This window comes from Centroberyx gerrardi, chromosome 20 (assembly GCF_048128805.1).
Source record: "Centroberyx gerrardi isolate f3 chromosome 20, fCenGer3.hap1.cur.20231027, whole genome shotgun sequence".
NCBI classification, from domain to species: domain Eukaryota; kingdom Metazoa; phylum Chordata; class Actinopteri; order Beryciformes; family Berycidae; genus Centroberyx; species Centroberyx gerrardi.
The window spans coordinates 16,030,540-16,047,110 of record NC_136016.1 but is presented as its reverse complement, the minus strand read 5'-3'; the positions used below and the strand labels follow the sequence as shown (position 1 = coordinate 16,047,110).

At 39.0% G+C, this 16,571-nt stretch overlaps 1 protein-coding gene across 1 annotated transcript; it reads right to left on the bottom strand.

Moving 5' to 3' along the window:
* Positions 1-1,217: 1,217 nt before the first annotated feature.
* Positions 1,218-2,318, bottom strand: LOC139921390 (neurexophilin-1-like). The gene is made up of 2 exons (XM_071911607.1): positions 2,259-2,318; positions 1,218-1,964 (listed from the first exon to the last, which is right to left on the bottom strand). The coding sequence occupies exons 1-2, from the start codon at positions 2,316-2,318 to the stop codon at positions 1,218-1,220; spliced, it is 807 nt and encodes a 268-aa protein (XP_071767708.1).
* Positions 2,319-16,571: the final 14,253 nt, after the last annotated feature.

The window sequence follows — 16,571 nt, the reverse complement described above, 5'->3', positions numbered from 1 at the left end:
ATTTAGGAGCGTGCGACTGAGGGATGGCCATGATACAGGCCCGATCACCTGGCCTATCTCCTTCTGTCCACATGTGCTTCAATAACGGCAAATTCATCAACCTTGGTAAGTGCGGGGTTTGGTGCCTATAGGTCTTTATATCTTCACTTTGATTTGATAATGGTATCGATGAGGTCACTCAGATAGCTTTGATTAGTGTATATTAATAGCCTCTTTAAGCCCAAAGCTGTATTGGTAAACATTTTGTTGTTAATATCAGGTCTGAAACTTCTTAAAGTCAGTTTGCATTAAAAAAAACAAAATCTGCCTTCACATGCATGCTTCCAAGTATTTTGATCATACCAAAGACCAAGTTAAGGCAAGAAAAAAAAAGATGAATGCCGAAATGTTCGTGGCAACATAACTACGCTCTAAGAAAATCTGACCGTAGACTATATTTCGTGAATGAGGCCCATTAAATTTTTCGTGGGATTTGATGGTCTCTGGTACCATGGTCACTCTGAGCTGTTGTTACTACTACAAATTCTCAGAAGAGCAAAAGAGCACTAGAAGAAGTACTTCAACTGCTTTTGTCTGTTTTTAATGGGTTTTTCTTTTTTAAATAGTATTTCTGCTTTATTAGGCAGCATACAGTGGAGAGTGATAGGAAATATAGGAGAGAGAGAGAGAGAGAGGACATGTGACAAAGAAGTGTACAAGGCAAACTGAAACCCACAACATCACAAGTGCATGGCACCCACCCCAGACCCAAGGACATCAGAAAACTAATGTATCTAAAATCCATTGTAGGCAAAGGAACAAAGCACATCTTTGTGATGAACTTTCTAATGCAACCTGAAAGCATTTTGTACTGATACTGCAGTGTTATATAGGGAATCCATTAAAAGATGACAATATATTAGGCCTTAACAAACCTACAAACTTATTCATATAGTTTCAGTCATGGATTAGGGAAAGAATTATCAGTGGAACTATGCATAAAAACAGGCCAATACAAGTTTTTCTGTACTCTACAACACGCAAGACATTGCACTATAAAATATATTGGATATATTGTCAGACTTGAAAAACTTTTTTCTCTAAGAGAAACAGTGCTTTCAAATCCTTTGAAACCTTGTGAAGCATTTCCAAAGACTGGCTCACAGTTGCTCCACCCCTATTTCTCTTTTTGTTTGCCCTAAAACTTAATCCTCCTGTGTCGTAAGGTTGACCTGTGGTTAACCTGAGGGCAGGTAGGGTCCTTGATTGTGGTAGCTGTAGTCCGGACAGACTTTCTGGACCAGCCTGTAGTCTGTGCTGTAGAAAGAGACGTAGATGCAGATGACCTGGAAGGGCTTGGAGCACATCCAGGTGACGTGGCTCTGGGTCTGCTCCTGAGCGCAGGTCTTTGACGGGTCGTAGTTACACAGCATCACCTTCTTGTTGCGTTCAACTTTCTCATAGTCCACTCTACAGTTAAATGTCTTTGACTCTTTGGGGTGGACCACGCTTTGCCGTTCCAGGTCGAACTCCACCTCTTTCATTGGTGGGACGAGGCTGACCGACACGTTGCCCACACCTGTGGAGTTGTGGCGGAAGTAGACTCCGAGGGAGCCGTTCCCGTGATCCACGATCTTGCCCATTATCAGCAAATTCAATTTGACTGTCTTGATGTTTGAATAAAAGTCCCCCCAGCCGAACATCTTGGAAAACTTGGAAGTTCCGTGAACTTTCATGATGGGACGGAGCTTTATCTTTAAAGATGGGTCAGAGTCTAATTGGGAGTTTACTCCGAGCATTTCCCAAAATCCCTGCTTTGAAAGAGGGAGGGAGGACTGGAGGGGAAGCTTGGTGTTCTGAGTCAGACTCCTGGTCTGGAGCGTCCAGCCTTTCAGTGTTGAAGGTCCTTGATCTCCGTTGAGTTCAGTTGATGCTGCCTTGCCAAAGGTGAAGTTGCTGTGGGTCTTGTCTTGCCCAAGAACCAACTGTAGACAGGAAATTAGAGGAAAGAAATGGGAAATTGAGGAGTAGAAATGGAAGTAAATGAATAAATAAATCAATTAGAGCAGAAAGGGTCAAGCATTCTCTTTAGATATGGATGATGGGGCCGTGAAAGACATTTGTTTCATACCAAGTCCCTTCCAAAAACCTCTCATCAGTAACAAAGAAAGAAAGTTGCATTATTACTTTTCTAAATCTTCTTGTTCATATTGCACTTGACATGCATATTTCATGTGAGCATCTGATGTATGTTTGATACTTCTAGTTAGTTCACTTACCAAACAAATAGTCCCTTTCAGAAGTATCCAAACAAAGCACTGTCTGGCATGCGTCTCCATCGTACAGAAATTCCTCTCAAAAGATCCATCCACTCTCGCCTATTAGTCCATGCAGGCAAAGTAACTTTTGGAAGTTAATGCTAATTGTACTCAGCAGTTTTCTAATCCACGTTGAGTAGAAGCATCAACGTCAAACAGTGCACTGAGAAAAACACTCAAGATGCTTGTATACCAGTAGAAAAGCTTCTGTGTGCTGCTCACCTCACACAGACTGTGAAGCTTTCTCAGAGCTCCAGACTTTAAACACCCCAGTCTCTCTCTCTCTCTCTCTCTCTCTCTCTCTCTCTCTCTCTCTCTCTCTCTCTCTCTCTCTCTCTCTCTCTCTCTCTCTCTCTCTCTCTCTCTCTCTCTCTCTCTCTCTCTCTCCCCCCTTTCCTTGTGGATTATGGAGTGTAGATGTTGCACCATAACCCCTGCCTAGCTCTGCTCTTCCTTGCTCTGTCCTTGACATACCTTTTGCATGATAATTGGGTGATAATTGACAAAAAAGTTCAATTGACACTTTGTTAACGAGCCAGATTTGTTTCTTTCACAGTGTGTGGAGTCAAGCTCAGCCAAGATAAAGTGATACTGCCATCCTGTGACCAGATAGTTTAGTGCAGGTTGAGCCAGAATATCAGGGCAGCAAATTCAGAGGCAATTGTCCCATTAAAGGGTACATTATGGCATTGATATTACATATACATGTTCTGCCAGAGATTCTGGAGAAGCAGATCAAAGCAGGTTTTAAAGTTATGTCACTTTGATATAACACTTGAAAAGTTTCATTCCAAAATGAGAAATGATCCACCATTTGACAAAATTATCACCTGCTCTCACAGTGTCAGTGTCAAATTTGTGCAGGTGAGATTAAAACAGGACATATCTCGCCTCTAAGGCAAGATATGTCTCGGAGGTTGGCTGTTTCTGGAGCCATGGCAAGGTGAGCCCTCAGGAAAAGTTATAATCTCACTTTAACACTCCAACCTTGGTTTGTTTTCAAATGTATATTACTGTGTTTAATTGAACTCTAAAGGTCAAATTTATCCCTGCCCCTGCCATATAGCACTGATCAGCAGTGCTTGAAAAATATTCTTTAATCCCGTAAATGTTGCTTTTGCTTTATTTTCTTTCAACTTCACCCCACCTAACAAATCTGTAATAAGAAACAAATTTTCTCATGCATTCTTTATCTTGTAGATGACAGTGATATCAGTAGGGATTATTAAGACATAGTAATTTGCCAATTCTGCATGCCATGTTAGTTTTTCCAGTTGATTAATAGTTTATATGTTGTACATAGATACTGATTATTTCAGACATGCCAAAATATCCTGGCTGTTCTAGTTTAAATTCAAGAAAAATCCTCAGTAAGAGGAAATAGGCATGCTCAACTGAATTCCAATGTACGTACTATAGTAAGGTGCTCTTTGGATACAAGACTTGATCTCCAAACAAGGGAAAAAAGGAGAATGGTACACTCCAAAAAACCAAGGCACTCTTTCAAGAAAAATCCTGTTTTCATGCAGCTTTGATACAGATTTCATTTAGCTGTAGTTTCTAGAAATCTCCTTATTTCACTTCATCACTTGTTTTGCATCAGCTCTATCAGACACATTGTTTTGTTTCTATACCCTTACTTGTATGTGACATGATTGAATTGTTATAGGGTTAAATTGCAGTCACATTCAGGCTGTTACATTTGAAAGTGAATTTTCTCGCAATTCTCTGAAGTGGAATATCTTATAAATATTAAGAATGCGTCAGCTGTAAGTAAAGTGGCAGAAAGCACATACTGTTTTTTTATTATTTCACTGTGTAGTAAGATTACTAGTAATTGTATGATACTGTAACCTAATTGTAAGAACTAATGTGCTGTATTTGCATTCAAAATGTGAGATGTGGTATTATCTGTCCAGAATACAGACTTTGAAAGAGGGATTTGGAACTCTGTGGTAATAATTTTTTCCATGCGTGAAATACAACACATGACTTCGCTGCCATGAAGTCTATATGCAAACATCATTATTTGCATTTCTTATTTTTACGCATATGTAATAAAACCCTATCCAAACTCACTTGCGTCACTAAAAAAAAGTGCAACTGTGGAGATTTAATCCATGCAAATTGGTTTGATGCAGTGATCATTTTTACAGTCTTCCATCTGCTTCAGTCCCATGAGCCGTCTTGGTTTCTTAAGGGTCTCTGGAATTTCTTCATCCTATCCACGACAGAGCTTGCACAATATGTTTTGCAGTAAAGACAAATGCGGAAAGAAATCTGAGTAGGTAATAGATATATTGGACTGAGTGCAGAAACAACATCTTAAACACACTCCTCCTTGTGCCACTTCAGTCTCTAGATCAACATCTTAATTTCTTTGGCTCAGTCAGTGTCAGCGATGACAGAAGGCACAGCTCTACTTACTCATCCACTTTGTCAAGCTGAATCCTCCCTTTGCTCATAAATCCACAATATCACACCCATCTCCTCTGTGCCAACAGATGTCAATCATCCACATTAAAATTTCTGGTAACACCTTTCCATGAAGGCCATGTCTGTAATGCACTGTAAGCACGTTCATTACGTGCTTTAATGCATTTATAAGGCATTATAGACCTCATTATGAATGTTTATAATTAGGCATGACACCTTATTTTAACATTTTGATATTTTAGATTCATTTATAATGAGGTCTATAATGCCTTATAAATGCATTATAGCATGTAATGAACGTGCTTATAGTGCGTTATAGAGGCCTTGTAGTGGCCTTCATGGAAAGGTGTTACCAGTTTTTATGTGGATGATTGACATCTTTTGGCATGGAGGAGAAGGATGTGATGTTGTGCAAAGAACTCAAGGACCTATGTGCAAAAGGAGGATTAAACTTGACAAAGTGGATGAGTAACAGTAGAACTGTGTGTTCATCACAGTAATTAAGATCTGGATCTACAAACTGAATTGGCGTGAGGAGGAAGATGTCTTTAAGTTTCAAGTCAAATGTCAAGGTTTCGTTTCTGCAGTCAGTCCAATATATCTGTTACCCTCTCAAATTTTTTACCCATTTGTCCTCATTCCAAAACGTATTGTGCAGGAACTGTGCAGGAACTGTGCAAGCTCTGCTGCGGAAAGGATGAAGACATCCCATAGGCCCTTTAGAAACCATGGCATGATGGCTTGTGGGACTGAAGCAGATGGAAGACTTTAAAATTGATGACCGCATCAAACCAAAGACATTTGCACAGATTAAATCTCCACAATTGCACTTTTTTAGTGATGCAAGTGAGTTTGGAGAGGGTGTTGTTACATATACCTAAATATAAGAAATGCAAATAATGATGTTCACATTGCCTTCATGTCAGGAAAGTCCTGTGTTGTACTTCACGCATGGAATAAATGATTACCACATTACAAATACCAGGATTAGTCTCATAAGAGAAATGACAGTGAAAATGCAATGGAAGTACAGCAACATCAAGCTGAACCCAGCAGACTATGCTGCTAGGGGGTTTCACATCAGATGCCATACTGTAGTTCAGTCAGTGCTGATGATCCTGACATAAAGAAAGGAAAAAATAGTCTGAACACGACCATCAAACCTGAGCAAGAAACGACAAGCCAGCTTGTGCATCACTACTCTAAGTGGAGAAAATAAAACAGCAGCTGCATGGTTCCTACATTTGAAAGACTTTTTACATTTATATTACAGTTGGGTAAGAAGAAAGACGTTGATAAGAATAAACAGCTACAGTTGATTGATAAGGAGATGAGAATGTTTAAAGAATCCAGGGCATGTGTTACATTCTCAAATGATAATTTGGAAAAGTTGTAAGTCTTCATTTATATATATTGGTCATTTCTCACCAAAATTTGAATGTTCAGATAATACAAATAACCAGCCTGGGGTTAGTTGTGCCAAAAAACAACAACACACAAGTACTCCAAACAATAGGCTACACAATAGACTTGGCTGGCATTGTATTACAAACATGAGGAAATGTTATTATAATCTGCTTTGCAACAAACTTTGAGTACACGGAAATAATCTCCCACTGGTTCAGTGGCATTCCAGAACGTTTCCACTGGAGGGAGTTGTCAGTGAGAAGAGGAAACATAATTAAGGAATGTCAATCAATTCGCATTTACAGCATTTCCTTGACTTAATCTCAGAGACTCTATTTGGGCACAAAGTCAGCAAATTGAAAGATTTCAGCTATAATAGTACATCAACTATTGTATGTGGATTTTTTAAAACTAGATTACAGGTACTAATACTCTAGTATTTTCAAAATAATGGTATCTGGTAAGATACAGGAAAGTATAAAGAATCCACAAAATTAAAACAATTACATTATCTTTAAATTATTGCTCCCAATGATGGCAATCCTTAAAAAGGCCAAATATCAATACTAGTGCCACTTATACTACTACTACTACTACTACTACTACTAGGTCTACTTGTAATAATAAAAATATTGTAAGAATATAATTTGTAGGCTATATGTAATTAGATTCCATGCAATTTTCAATTTAAAACTACAGATTTTGACATGCATGTAGGACAGACCAGGTACCACAAGGTGCGGGGTTGGATGCCCCCATGTTTTTCAAGAGGTTAAACTCAAAATAATATTGAAACTTTTGAACGTCTTAAAATGAGCAAAATGGGAGTCTCTATTATGTTTATCAGAATTTCTCGATTATAGAAAAAGCAGCACATTATTGCAATTAAGAATTAGGAACATTTAAGACTATTAAAGTGAAACATAAAAAGGAACAGATTCTCTTAAGTCAGAACATCCGGGCAAGGCACTAAAACTAAGGCCTTTTCAGTAGAAAAATTGCCTGTTAACTTCAATAGTTCATAACGATTTGGTATGTAAATGAGATTTGTCTCAGCAACAGGCAAAACTAACTCCAAAACATCACACTTGGAGAGGTATTAATCTTCCTTACAGTCACATAAATCCCTCCTCTTGAAAGAGCTAGAACTCACTCATAATCACAAGAATCACAAATCTGACAAATATATATGCTTTGTTAAGACATATCTCTTGATTTCAATGATTTGGAATTCACTTCACTTAATTTCCCTTATTTGTAGGGAGTTGGGAGTTGGGAGTTGAGGGTTCCCTCCTTTTCTGATGGAAGATCCTTTTATTTTGCTTTAGCAGCCTCTCTCTCCCAGTTTTCCTTTCAGATTTCTCAGGCCAGGTTTACGATAAGTAAGTAAAGTTTATTTATACTGAACAAAAATATAAACGCAACACTTTTGTTTTTGCTCCCATTTTTCATGAGTTGAAATAAAAGACTTTTTCTATGCACACAAAAGGCTTATTTCTCTCAAATTTTGTTCACAAATTTGTTTAAATCCGTGTTAGTGAGCACTTCTCCTTTGCCAAGATAATCCATCCACCTGACAGATGTGGCATATCAAGATGCTGATTAAACAGCATGATTATTGCACAGGTGTGCCTTGGGCTGGTCACAATAAAAGGCCACTCTAAAATGTGCAGTTTTATCTTGAAAAAAAGACATTTATTAGGCACTGAACTATGGATCTCACATGACTAGGGCTACAGATATGCATTTTTTGAAAACCAGTCAGTATCTGGTGTGACCACCATTTGACCTTATGCAGTGCGACACATCTCCTTCGCATAGAGTTGATCAGGTTGTTGATTGTGGCCTGTGGAGTGTTGGTCCACAGGCCATATCAAATAGTCCATATCAAATAGTAAGAAACAATAAAACATAAAAACACACAGAAATACAGACACAAGAGGCTAGACAAAGGCCAGTCTGAACAGATGAGTCTTTAGCTGCTTTTTAAAAGTGTCAGCAGAGACCGCAGATCTTAAGTCCAGTGGAAGAGCGTTCCACAGTTTAGATGCCACAATTTCAAAGGCTCAATCACCTTTTGTTTTGAGCCTAGAGCGAGGGACAACCAGTAAGCCCTAGTCAGAGGTTATCAGGGCTCCGATGAATATCACTACTGACGCAGGGCAGCAAGTCGTTGATTGATCTGCACATTGCTGCCTGCCATAAGTAAACCTACAGGTAAAGCAGGCTGCTCTGGGTGCTGTGCATCAATGAGCAATGAACAAACTCAGAAATGTTTATTAAAAGGGTAAAACCCTATCATCCTGAGGCTAGACTGTATAACTGCCATTGGGTAAGCAATGCACCTACATACCTGCATGTACCAGGTCTGCTGAACAGCTTCTCTTTCCATCTGATCCAACTCAGCAGATGGTGATCATTTGACAGCTTAAGTGGCGGCCACACTGATCCTTTGTGTCTGTCCATCTCCGTTCATTTCAATTCATTTTGAATGAGAGCTGTCCTTTGTCTGGACAGGGCTGATGACCCGTCCAGATTTGTCACCATCTGTTTAGCCAATTAGAGGCGTTCCTACGTTTGTTTTGGAAAAAATAATTGTGAATACAGAGAGAATGGACCAAAACAAAGATGAAGCGGAGAAAGTCAGGTATAACATTGGGATGATTGTAGGTTTTATAGGTCAATTTCTTATTTAATTTATACTGTATAATCTATCTCTTTTTTTTGGCATTTCTGCTTTATTGGATAGTTACAGTGGAGAGAGACAGGAAAGAGAGAGGACGACACGCAGCAAAGATCACAGGCCGGATTCGAACCCGTGCCTCTGCGATGAGGACTTAGCCTTACGTAGCCTTACGTACGCGCTCTACTGGTTGAGTCACCAGGCTGCCCTGTATAGTCTGTTTCTTATTTTTTCTATGAAGTAGCACCATTATGACCAAAGCCTTACAGTACTTCTGCCTCGTTCACCATGTTGACGTTCCAAAATAGCTCAACAAACAGAAATCTGTCTGTTTTCTGATGGATCAGTGTGGCCGTCGCCTTAGCCAAGTCTCCAGAACATATGGCCTCAGGTGTGATGAAACGGCTACAAAGTCGATCATCAACCTTCGGCCCAAGGTGCTGTGGTACCATCATGTATACTTATGAACCTCCTTGTGTTTGAACATGGTGTTTGATATGGACAATCTGGCTAGCACAGAGATCCAACAATAACACATTGCTCTAGTTTAGATCAGGAATGCCATTCCGCCCAGTCACACCCCTCTGTTTCCCAGTCGTCGCCAATGTAAGCACTGAAGTGCCACTATCGGAATATGGTGTGGGTGGTAGAGCTTTCTCCGCGCTCCACCGACCGTCTCCAGGAAGGTAGTGCTGTTAGGTGTGTGCTTGTAAACAACAACAGTTTTGCTCATAGCAGCTCATAATCGCATTGAGGTGATGATCTTGTACACAGCGGCAAACTCCAACTGTGCAGCAGCCAGCCGGGGACTTGTGGGTTTTCTCACCTTGGACAACTCCTGAGTATAACACAAACCAACCCGTATTGGTCCAGAGCTGATATTTTGCATAGAGGTGAGCCCAACTATATCTAGTTGGTACCTCTCAACCTCCTGCACCAACTCTGGCTCCTCCCCCTCTATGCTCCACATTCCGAGATCCAGTTTCCGTTGTCAAGGTCCATGAGGCCTAAAGCCTTGTCCGGACAGCATTAGTTTTACTACAGGAGGTCTGGTAATGTAGTTTTTACCAGAGTGATTCAGTTATTTCAATCCCATGCAGATTAAAGTTATTTGTGATTATTACAGAGCGTGCATTCCCACAGAAGTAATAGTTACCAGGCAAATAGCCTACTGTTTTTTTCTGTCTGCATCGTTAGTATGTGATTTATAAAACGTGAGCTTGGCATTACCAAGTTCTATCTGGGTAGAGTGCAGTTCTGAGATATTGAGCATCAAAGATTTGATATATCATCTGGACAAGCTGTTATGTACTTCATAGCGTTTTAAATATTTAACCCCAAAAGGTTATCTTTTAAAAAGGTAACACCATACAAGAATTCAAAACAGTCAATTTTGATTTAACAAAAAAAAAGTAGATAGAACCTAGAAGATGACAATTTTATATTCAAATTCAATACTTTATTGCCATGTCTACATAGTCGATTGGAATTTGCCTTAGTTCGGCTCAGGTAAAAACAACAATAAGACAACAACAGCAGCCAAACATTACCACAAATCCATATAAATACAAATTGCCCCAGCCCATAGTTTATTTCACCATTCCAAGGTTTACATTATATGTTCAAAGGGAGTCCAAGTGATAAAGACAATTAAAGGTCATTCAAAGACATTATTGCATGCCCCGCATTCCATCATAACATTACAGTCAAAAAATAATTACACCTCTCTGGCACATTGTAGTGCAAGTGTAATGTTTCCTTTCCTCAGCAGTTTTGTTGCTGAACCATCCTGTAATGGAGAAAGTGAACATGCACTTAATTGCAGCTTTGTAAAAGTATGTCATGGCTTCTCTGCTAACTCAAAAAATGATAAATATGTGGATAGCTAATTACAAATACTTTGCATGGTAAATGATATATTCTGGAATCTGATGGGAATGATATATGCCATCCAGATGGTTAATTAAAATCACTGACGTACAATAGACTAAATTACATTCCCAATGTTGTTCTGCGACACTAATCCTGTCGGGACAGGGCTTAAGCCTGCTCCGCCCCTCCCCTCCCCTACACCTTGCAGGTGGTGAGCCCACAAGGCAGCTGCCCTCTGTAGTTATTTCTACATGAGAATCATAAAGGACATTTATAGACACTTGGTCAATCTTATTTTGTTGCTGAGAACTGCAAAGCACATATTCATGAACACCTTGCTCTGTCTTTCACTTTCATTATGCTCATAAACACAGCAGACCAGATTTAACCCTAACCCACAAGAACATTGAATGACCTGTCTTGTATTTTTGTTTTAGTAATGCCAGGTTGAAAAGACAGTGGGAAAATTACCTCTGCCTCAACGGTGCCTAAAGAGGCAGCTAACCCAGATAATTTATTGAATAGAATAGAAATAGAATATAATTGAATAGAATAGAAATGTAATATCAAAATAGTGTAATCATGACAATAATCATGCCCCTGTCATTTGTATGACAACATTGTATGTTTTAACAGCCTTGCACTAGAAGTGTTGAACATTTTCTAAACATTATAAATTAGTTACAGCTATTATTACTGTATTTTTGATGCAATTTTGTGGCCTCTTGGTGTGTCACTGAAACACATCACATGCCCACTCACACTACATTTAGTTTTTTGACTTCTTGTTTTACAATTCTACAGCGCTGTTGTCATCAGGAGGCAAATGCAGTTGAATCAAGGGAGACACTTCACTCCTCAATACCTGAGGCTGCGCTATCAAACTTCATCACACTGGACAGCACTTGAGAATATATTTTAGAAATTGTGTCTAAAGGTAGTACATTTGTGTTGTTGTGTCATTTTTACTTTATCATTCACATCTTAGCTGCCTCCCACAACCTCTTCTCGTATTCAAAGGAAATTCACAATGTCAACTAATGTGAACTGAACTCTTAGTGCCATCCATTTAGCCACAGTGAGTCAAGTCCTATCATCTAATCTTTATCGGGGTGGGTGTTATTAAGCGGTAGATCTACGTGACCTCTTTCTACTTTTGCAAGTTCGCTGGAAGAATAGTTGTAGCATCACAACAGGATAAAGAACCGGCTGACCTGAAACAATTATCTGGGTGCAGGAGTTCGTGCTTTGAAAGGACAAGATTGAGGAGATAAATCTTGCGTGCCTGTTCAAAGAATTCCACCAGCCAATTATCTGTCATGCCAACCCTCAGTTATTTGGTGTATTTATTTACTTAAGCATTTTACAAGAGCTTTGTTCCATTACGACATGTCCACCATTTAAAAACAATGACACAGCTAAGCATATAGGTTAGTATTGAAGTTAGGAGTCATCAAAAGACGTTTGCTTTTAAAATAGTTTATTTTTTGAGGACATCAATCATTTACGTTTTTCAAACATTGCCTGATGAATTTAAGGTAGCACATTTTTTCCAAAATAGATATACTGCATAGTGATTTGAAATGAAACCCTTTCTATCTCTCTATTGTGACGAAGACGCAGAGAATTGATTGTCATTGTTGGGATTAGGCTGTAACTTTTTTAACAATAATGAATTAAATTTGGGTAAGTGACATATAGGCTACAACCTTCTGAACTAATAATTAAATTAAATAGGTGACCAGCCCAGCATGCCTCTTCGCTCAAACCAGCAGGGAACTGATTTTGGAACAAAATATACATAGAACATACATATTCTCCATTTGCCAATGTTTCACACCACTCTGGGACAATATTAATAATAACGTTTAGACAGGCCCAGTGATTTAATTCTTACATTAATCTGGCTAAAACATCTTCGGCACTCATGCATTTTGTTTTAATGTGTGCAAAAAAAATACAAATAAAAATAATTACATATATGTACTTATGCGTGGGATGGGACATCTCACAGTAGAGTAAGGGAGTCTACTGATAGACACATAGCAGCTCACACCTCTTTCAGATCTGCTCATGCTGCAGGAATCTGACTGGCCTAGTTAGGATTGGGTTTTCAAGTCAAAGCGTTTACTGTCATATGCGCAGTTAAAAACAAGTTTCCCCGTACAATGAAATTCTTCCTTTGCCTTCCACTCTGAATGCCATTTATCAAGAAACACAAGGTGTATATAAAAAAAAAAGTAGAGATAAGAGAGAATAATAATAAATATCCAAAGAACACTATGTAGAATATACAGAGTAATATTAAGTGACGAAACGTTTGTGCAAAAATTCTGTATGCAGACAGTGGGTAATGTCTGTGTGTGTATGTGCGTGTGTGTGTGTGTGTGTGTGGGGGGGGGCAGCCAAGTGAGGCTTCCTGTATAATGAGGTGGGTTAGGGTGGGGGCAGGGGATTGGATCTGTTGATCAGTCTGATGGCCTGAGGATAAAAGCTGTCCCTCAGTCTAGAGGTCCTGCATTTCATACTTCTGTACCTCCTGCCAGACAGCATAAGTGTGAAAAACCTGTGTTGGGGGTGGGTGGAGTCTTTGATGATGCTACAGGCTCTTCTATGGACTCTCCGGTGGTAGATGTCCTGCAGAGATGGTACGGGCGCCCTGACGATCTTCTCAGCAGTCTTTACCACTCTCTGCAGGCGTTTGCGGTCCACGACGGTGCTATTCCCGTACCACACAGTGATGCAGCTGGACAAGATGCTTTCTATGATGCAACCCTAGAAGCTGCTGAGAATCCTGGGTGACATGCCGAATTTCCTCAGTCTCCTTAAAAAGTACAGCCGCTGTTGTGCTTTCTTGACCAGCTGGGTGATGTTACATGTCCAGGTGAGGTCATCACTGATGTGGACGCCCAGGATTTAACTTTATGAGCAAAGTGAGCCATGCTTGCATCAACAGACTACCTCATGCTACTGTAGGCCTATATGTTTCATGCATGTTCTGTTCCACAATCAGCTCCTCACTGGCATGAGCTAATCTGAAAGAGGTGTAAAGCAGGTGTGTATTAATAGGTTGTCTTATCCTAACAGGTACCTGATCAGACCCACAGTGGCTCCAATGCATGCGGCAGCACATACGGTCCTGCATAACCTTTTGTTTTTTAAGATGTAGGCGTTTTATTACCATTGATGTACACTGTGTCAGGAAATTATTTGAGTGTAGCACAGAATTTTGCATGTTTTGGTAGGTTTAAATGACAGTGAGTGCTCTAAAAGTAGCCTACATATATGCAGGGACCAAAATTAAAACCCGCAAAGCGCCAAATGCCGATTAAAATCTTGGTGGATGAATCAATATGGGTCACCTGTCACACTGGCCAGTAACTTTTTGAGACAATAGCATTAAATGATTGGGTCATATAGCCTACAGCCTTTGGTTTGTGTCTGTTGAACGAATCTTTAAAGTGAAGAAATTGAACTGTTTCATCAAAGGAACATACGTACACAACAACTGTTATTTGCTCACCTTGGCAATGCCTTCAGTGCTGGGTGGCTTCTCTCCAAAAATGGGTTAATTAAATGCAGTTGCAACAAATTAAAAAACTCTTCCTCATTCATTCCTTGTCATCGTTACATAACAGAAGAAGTTTGGCATGTACATGTTCAAAGGGAGATAGTGTTTTAGGGGAGTGTTGTGGTTTCTTCACTGTTTACTCAACTGAGGGAGTGGATTTTCTTCAACTTTACGGCCTTGTTGAGGTGAATTAGTCATGTTACCATAATGCTGATTGTTATCACATAGATTCAAAGGGTATATTTGCCAAGTTAAACATTGAAAAGTTTTAGTATTGAAAATAATTAGTATGAATTATGCTAAATGAGCTAGTCCAGATGGGAAAGGCAAGTTTATTTATGTAGCACATTTCATACACAAAGGCAATTCATAGTGCTTTACACAAGATATATAAAACATTATATAAGAAATGCAGGATAAGATAAATAAAACAAATGAAAAGAAATAAAGTGTATAAGAAGAGAGAATAAATAAAGAACTAGAAAATGTGCTCAGTAGAGCACAGACCTCGGCCATGTCTGACAACCACCTTTTGGTGAAATGCCACGCCCAACGCCACGCCCCCTTTTGGCCAGTCGACATGGAAAGTTAATCAGTTCTTCCTTGGCCCATAACCAACCTTCACACCAAGTTTTGTGCAAATCCATGCCAACTTTTTGAGATATCCTGCTAACAGACAGACCACATTACCTCCTTGGCTGCGGGTAATTAAAATGCAATACACTTTGACAGCTCACTCAGAGATATAAGCATGGAAAGGGTTAATTACTTAATATTTTATTACTATAATACAGGCAGTACTTACAGGAATCTTATTGACTCATAACCAATTAAAATTCTCAAATAATTGTTCCAGTTCAATGACTTTAAAGATGTAAGTTCCCTGGAACAATAATAGGTGTATAATTAGCAATAATGTCCTACATACACCTGCTGCAACCCTCAGGCAGCTCAGCCACCTGAACATCATCTGATGTCGCACCATAATCACCATGTTATATCAAACATAACAATTTATCAAGTCAATTAATTATGCAAATTAATGCATCAATTAGCAAATATTTATATGTCAACATACTTCACATGACATGTGGGCGGTATTGATATGAATTCTGTATCTTAAAGCATAAAGGAGTTATAGTAGATTTGAGAAAATCAGTTTTTCTTAATTTATGCAGCACAGTGCTCTAAAATCTAATTAGATCATCTCATAACATACCATGGTTTAAACTTTAGCGGCATAAAAAGTGGAATTATCCTTTAAGTTGACAAGAATATGCGAGGCAGACACATTCAGGTTAAGGTGAAATACTTAGTGGGTTGTGTGCTCTCCAGAAATTGAAGCAATTTTGCCTTTTAGCTGAATTTTAAGCAAATAAGTGAAGTTCTACTCCTGTGAAAGCATGTTTGTCTAATATGCTAAGATTAAGAAGATTCATTTGTTGTTTGTCTACGTTCAAGTTGAAGTGTCTTGCCGACATGTTAAAGGGGGGGTGTCCTAGGACGTGACAATTCTTAGTACTTATGGTGATTTTGGTACTTGGAGGTGTGAAGTAATCACAGTAAAAAAACAGAATCATGTTACTATGCCATTTCCCCACAGTCACCAACTATAAAACACGTCACCTTGTACAAGCCAGTCAGATTTTGCTCCAGTGTCTATGTAGACAGAATGAGAGCAGTAGCTCATTAGCATAAGAAGCTGCTTATGTAAAACAACCTGTAGGTGGGAAACAAATGATTTTTACTGAAAAAAACTTAACAGATGTATTTTATAGACACCAGGTAATTATATAAAATTGCTGAAAAAGCAAAAGATACCTCTCCTTTAAAGTTAAAATGTGTAGTATTTTTTGGGATGTCACTCAGATCATAGTAGAGCCCATCACATGGCAGCCACACCTTCCTCCACACCTGAGGAAGTCTGTATTCCAGAAAACCCCTCAGAGCATCGGCTTCCTGCTCATAGCTGACATGGTTGCTTTTAATTATTATTAATGTTCTTTTTTTGGCAAGATGCTGATGCTGTTGACACAGTTGTTACCACAGCCTTATAATTAAAACACGTACTTGACCAGCTTAAGATGCCTCAAACGTCTTTCATATTAGCTCAAAGCAGGAGAGTCCTTAAATAGAGCAAGCAAATTAGGTCAGTGGTTACAAGTATTTATTCCTGTTTTATTTCCATTTCATAAACCTATATGTAAGTCAAGAGGCTCAACTACAATAGACATAACTCAGATTGTTTATTAGTTTTTATTTAGTTTCAAATCACACATTGTCAAATAGACTGGGCATTGAAAAC

Coding starts and splice junctions, on each gene's coding strand:
- LOC139921390 (XM_071911607.1), bottom strand. CDS start 2,318: ATGGAGACGCATGCCAGACAGTGCTTTGTTTGGATACTTCTGAAAGGG. Junction 1,965..2,258: donor TGAAAGGGACTATTTGTTTG/GTAAGTGAACTA, acceptor TCCTGTCTACAG/TTGGTTCTTGGGCAAGACAA.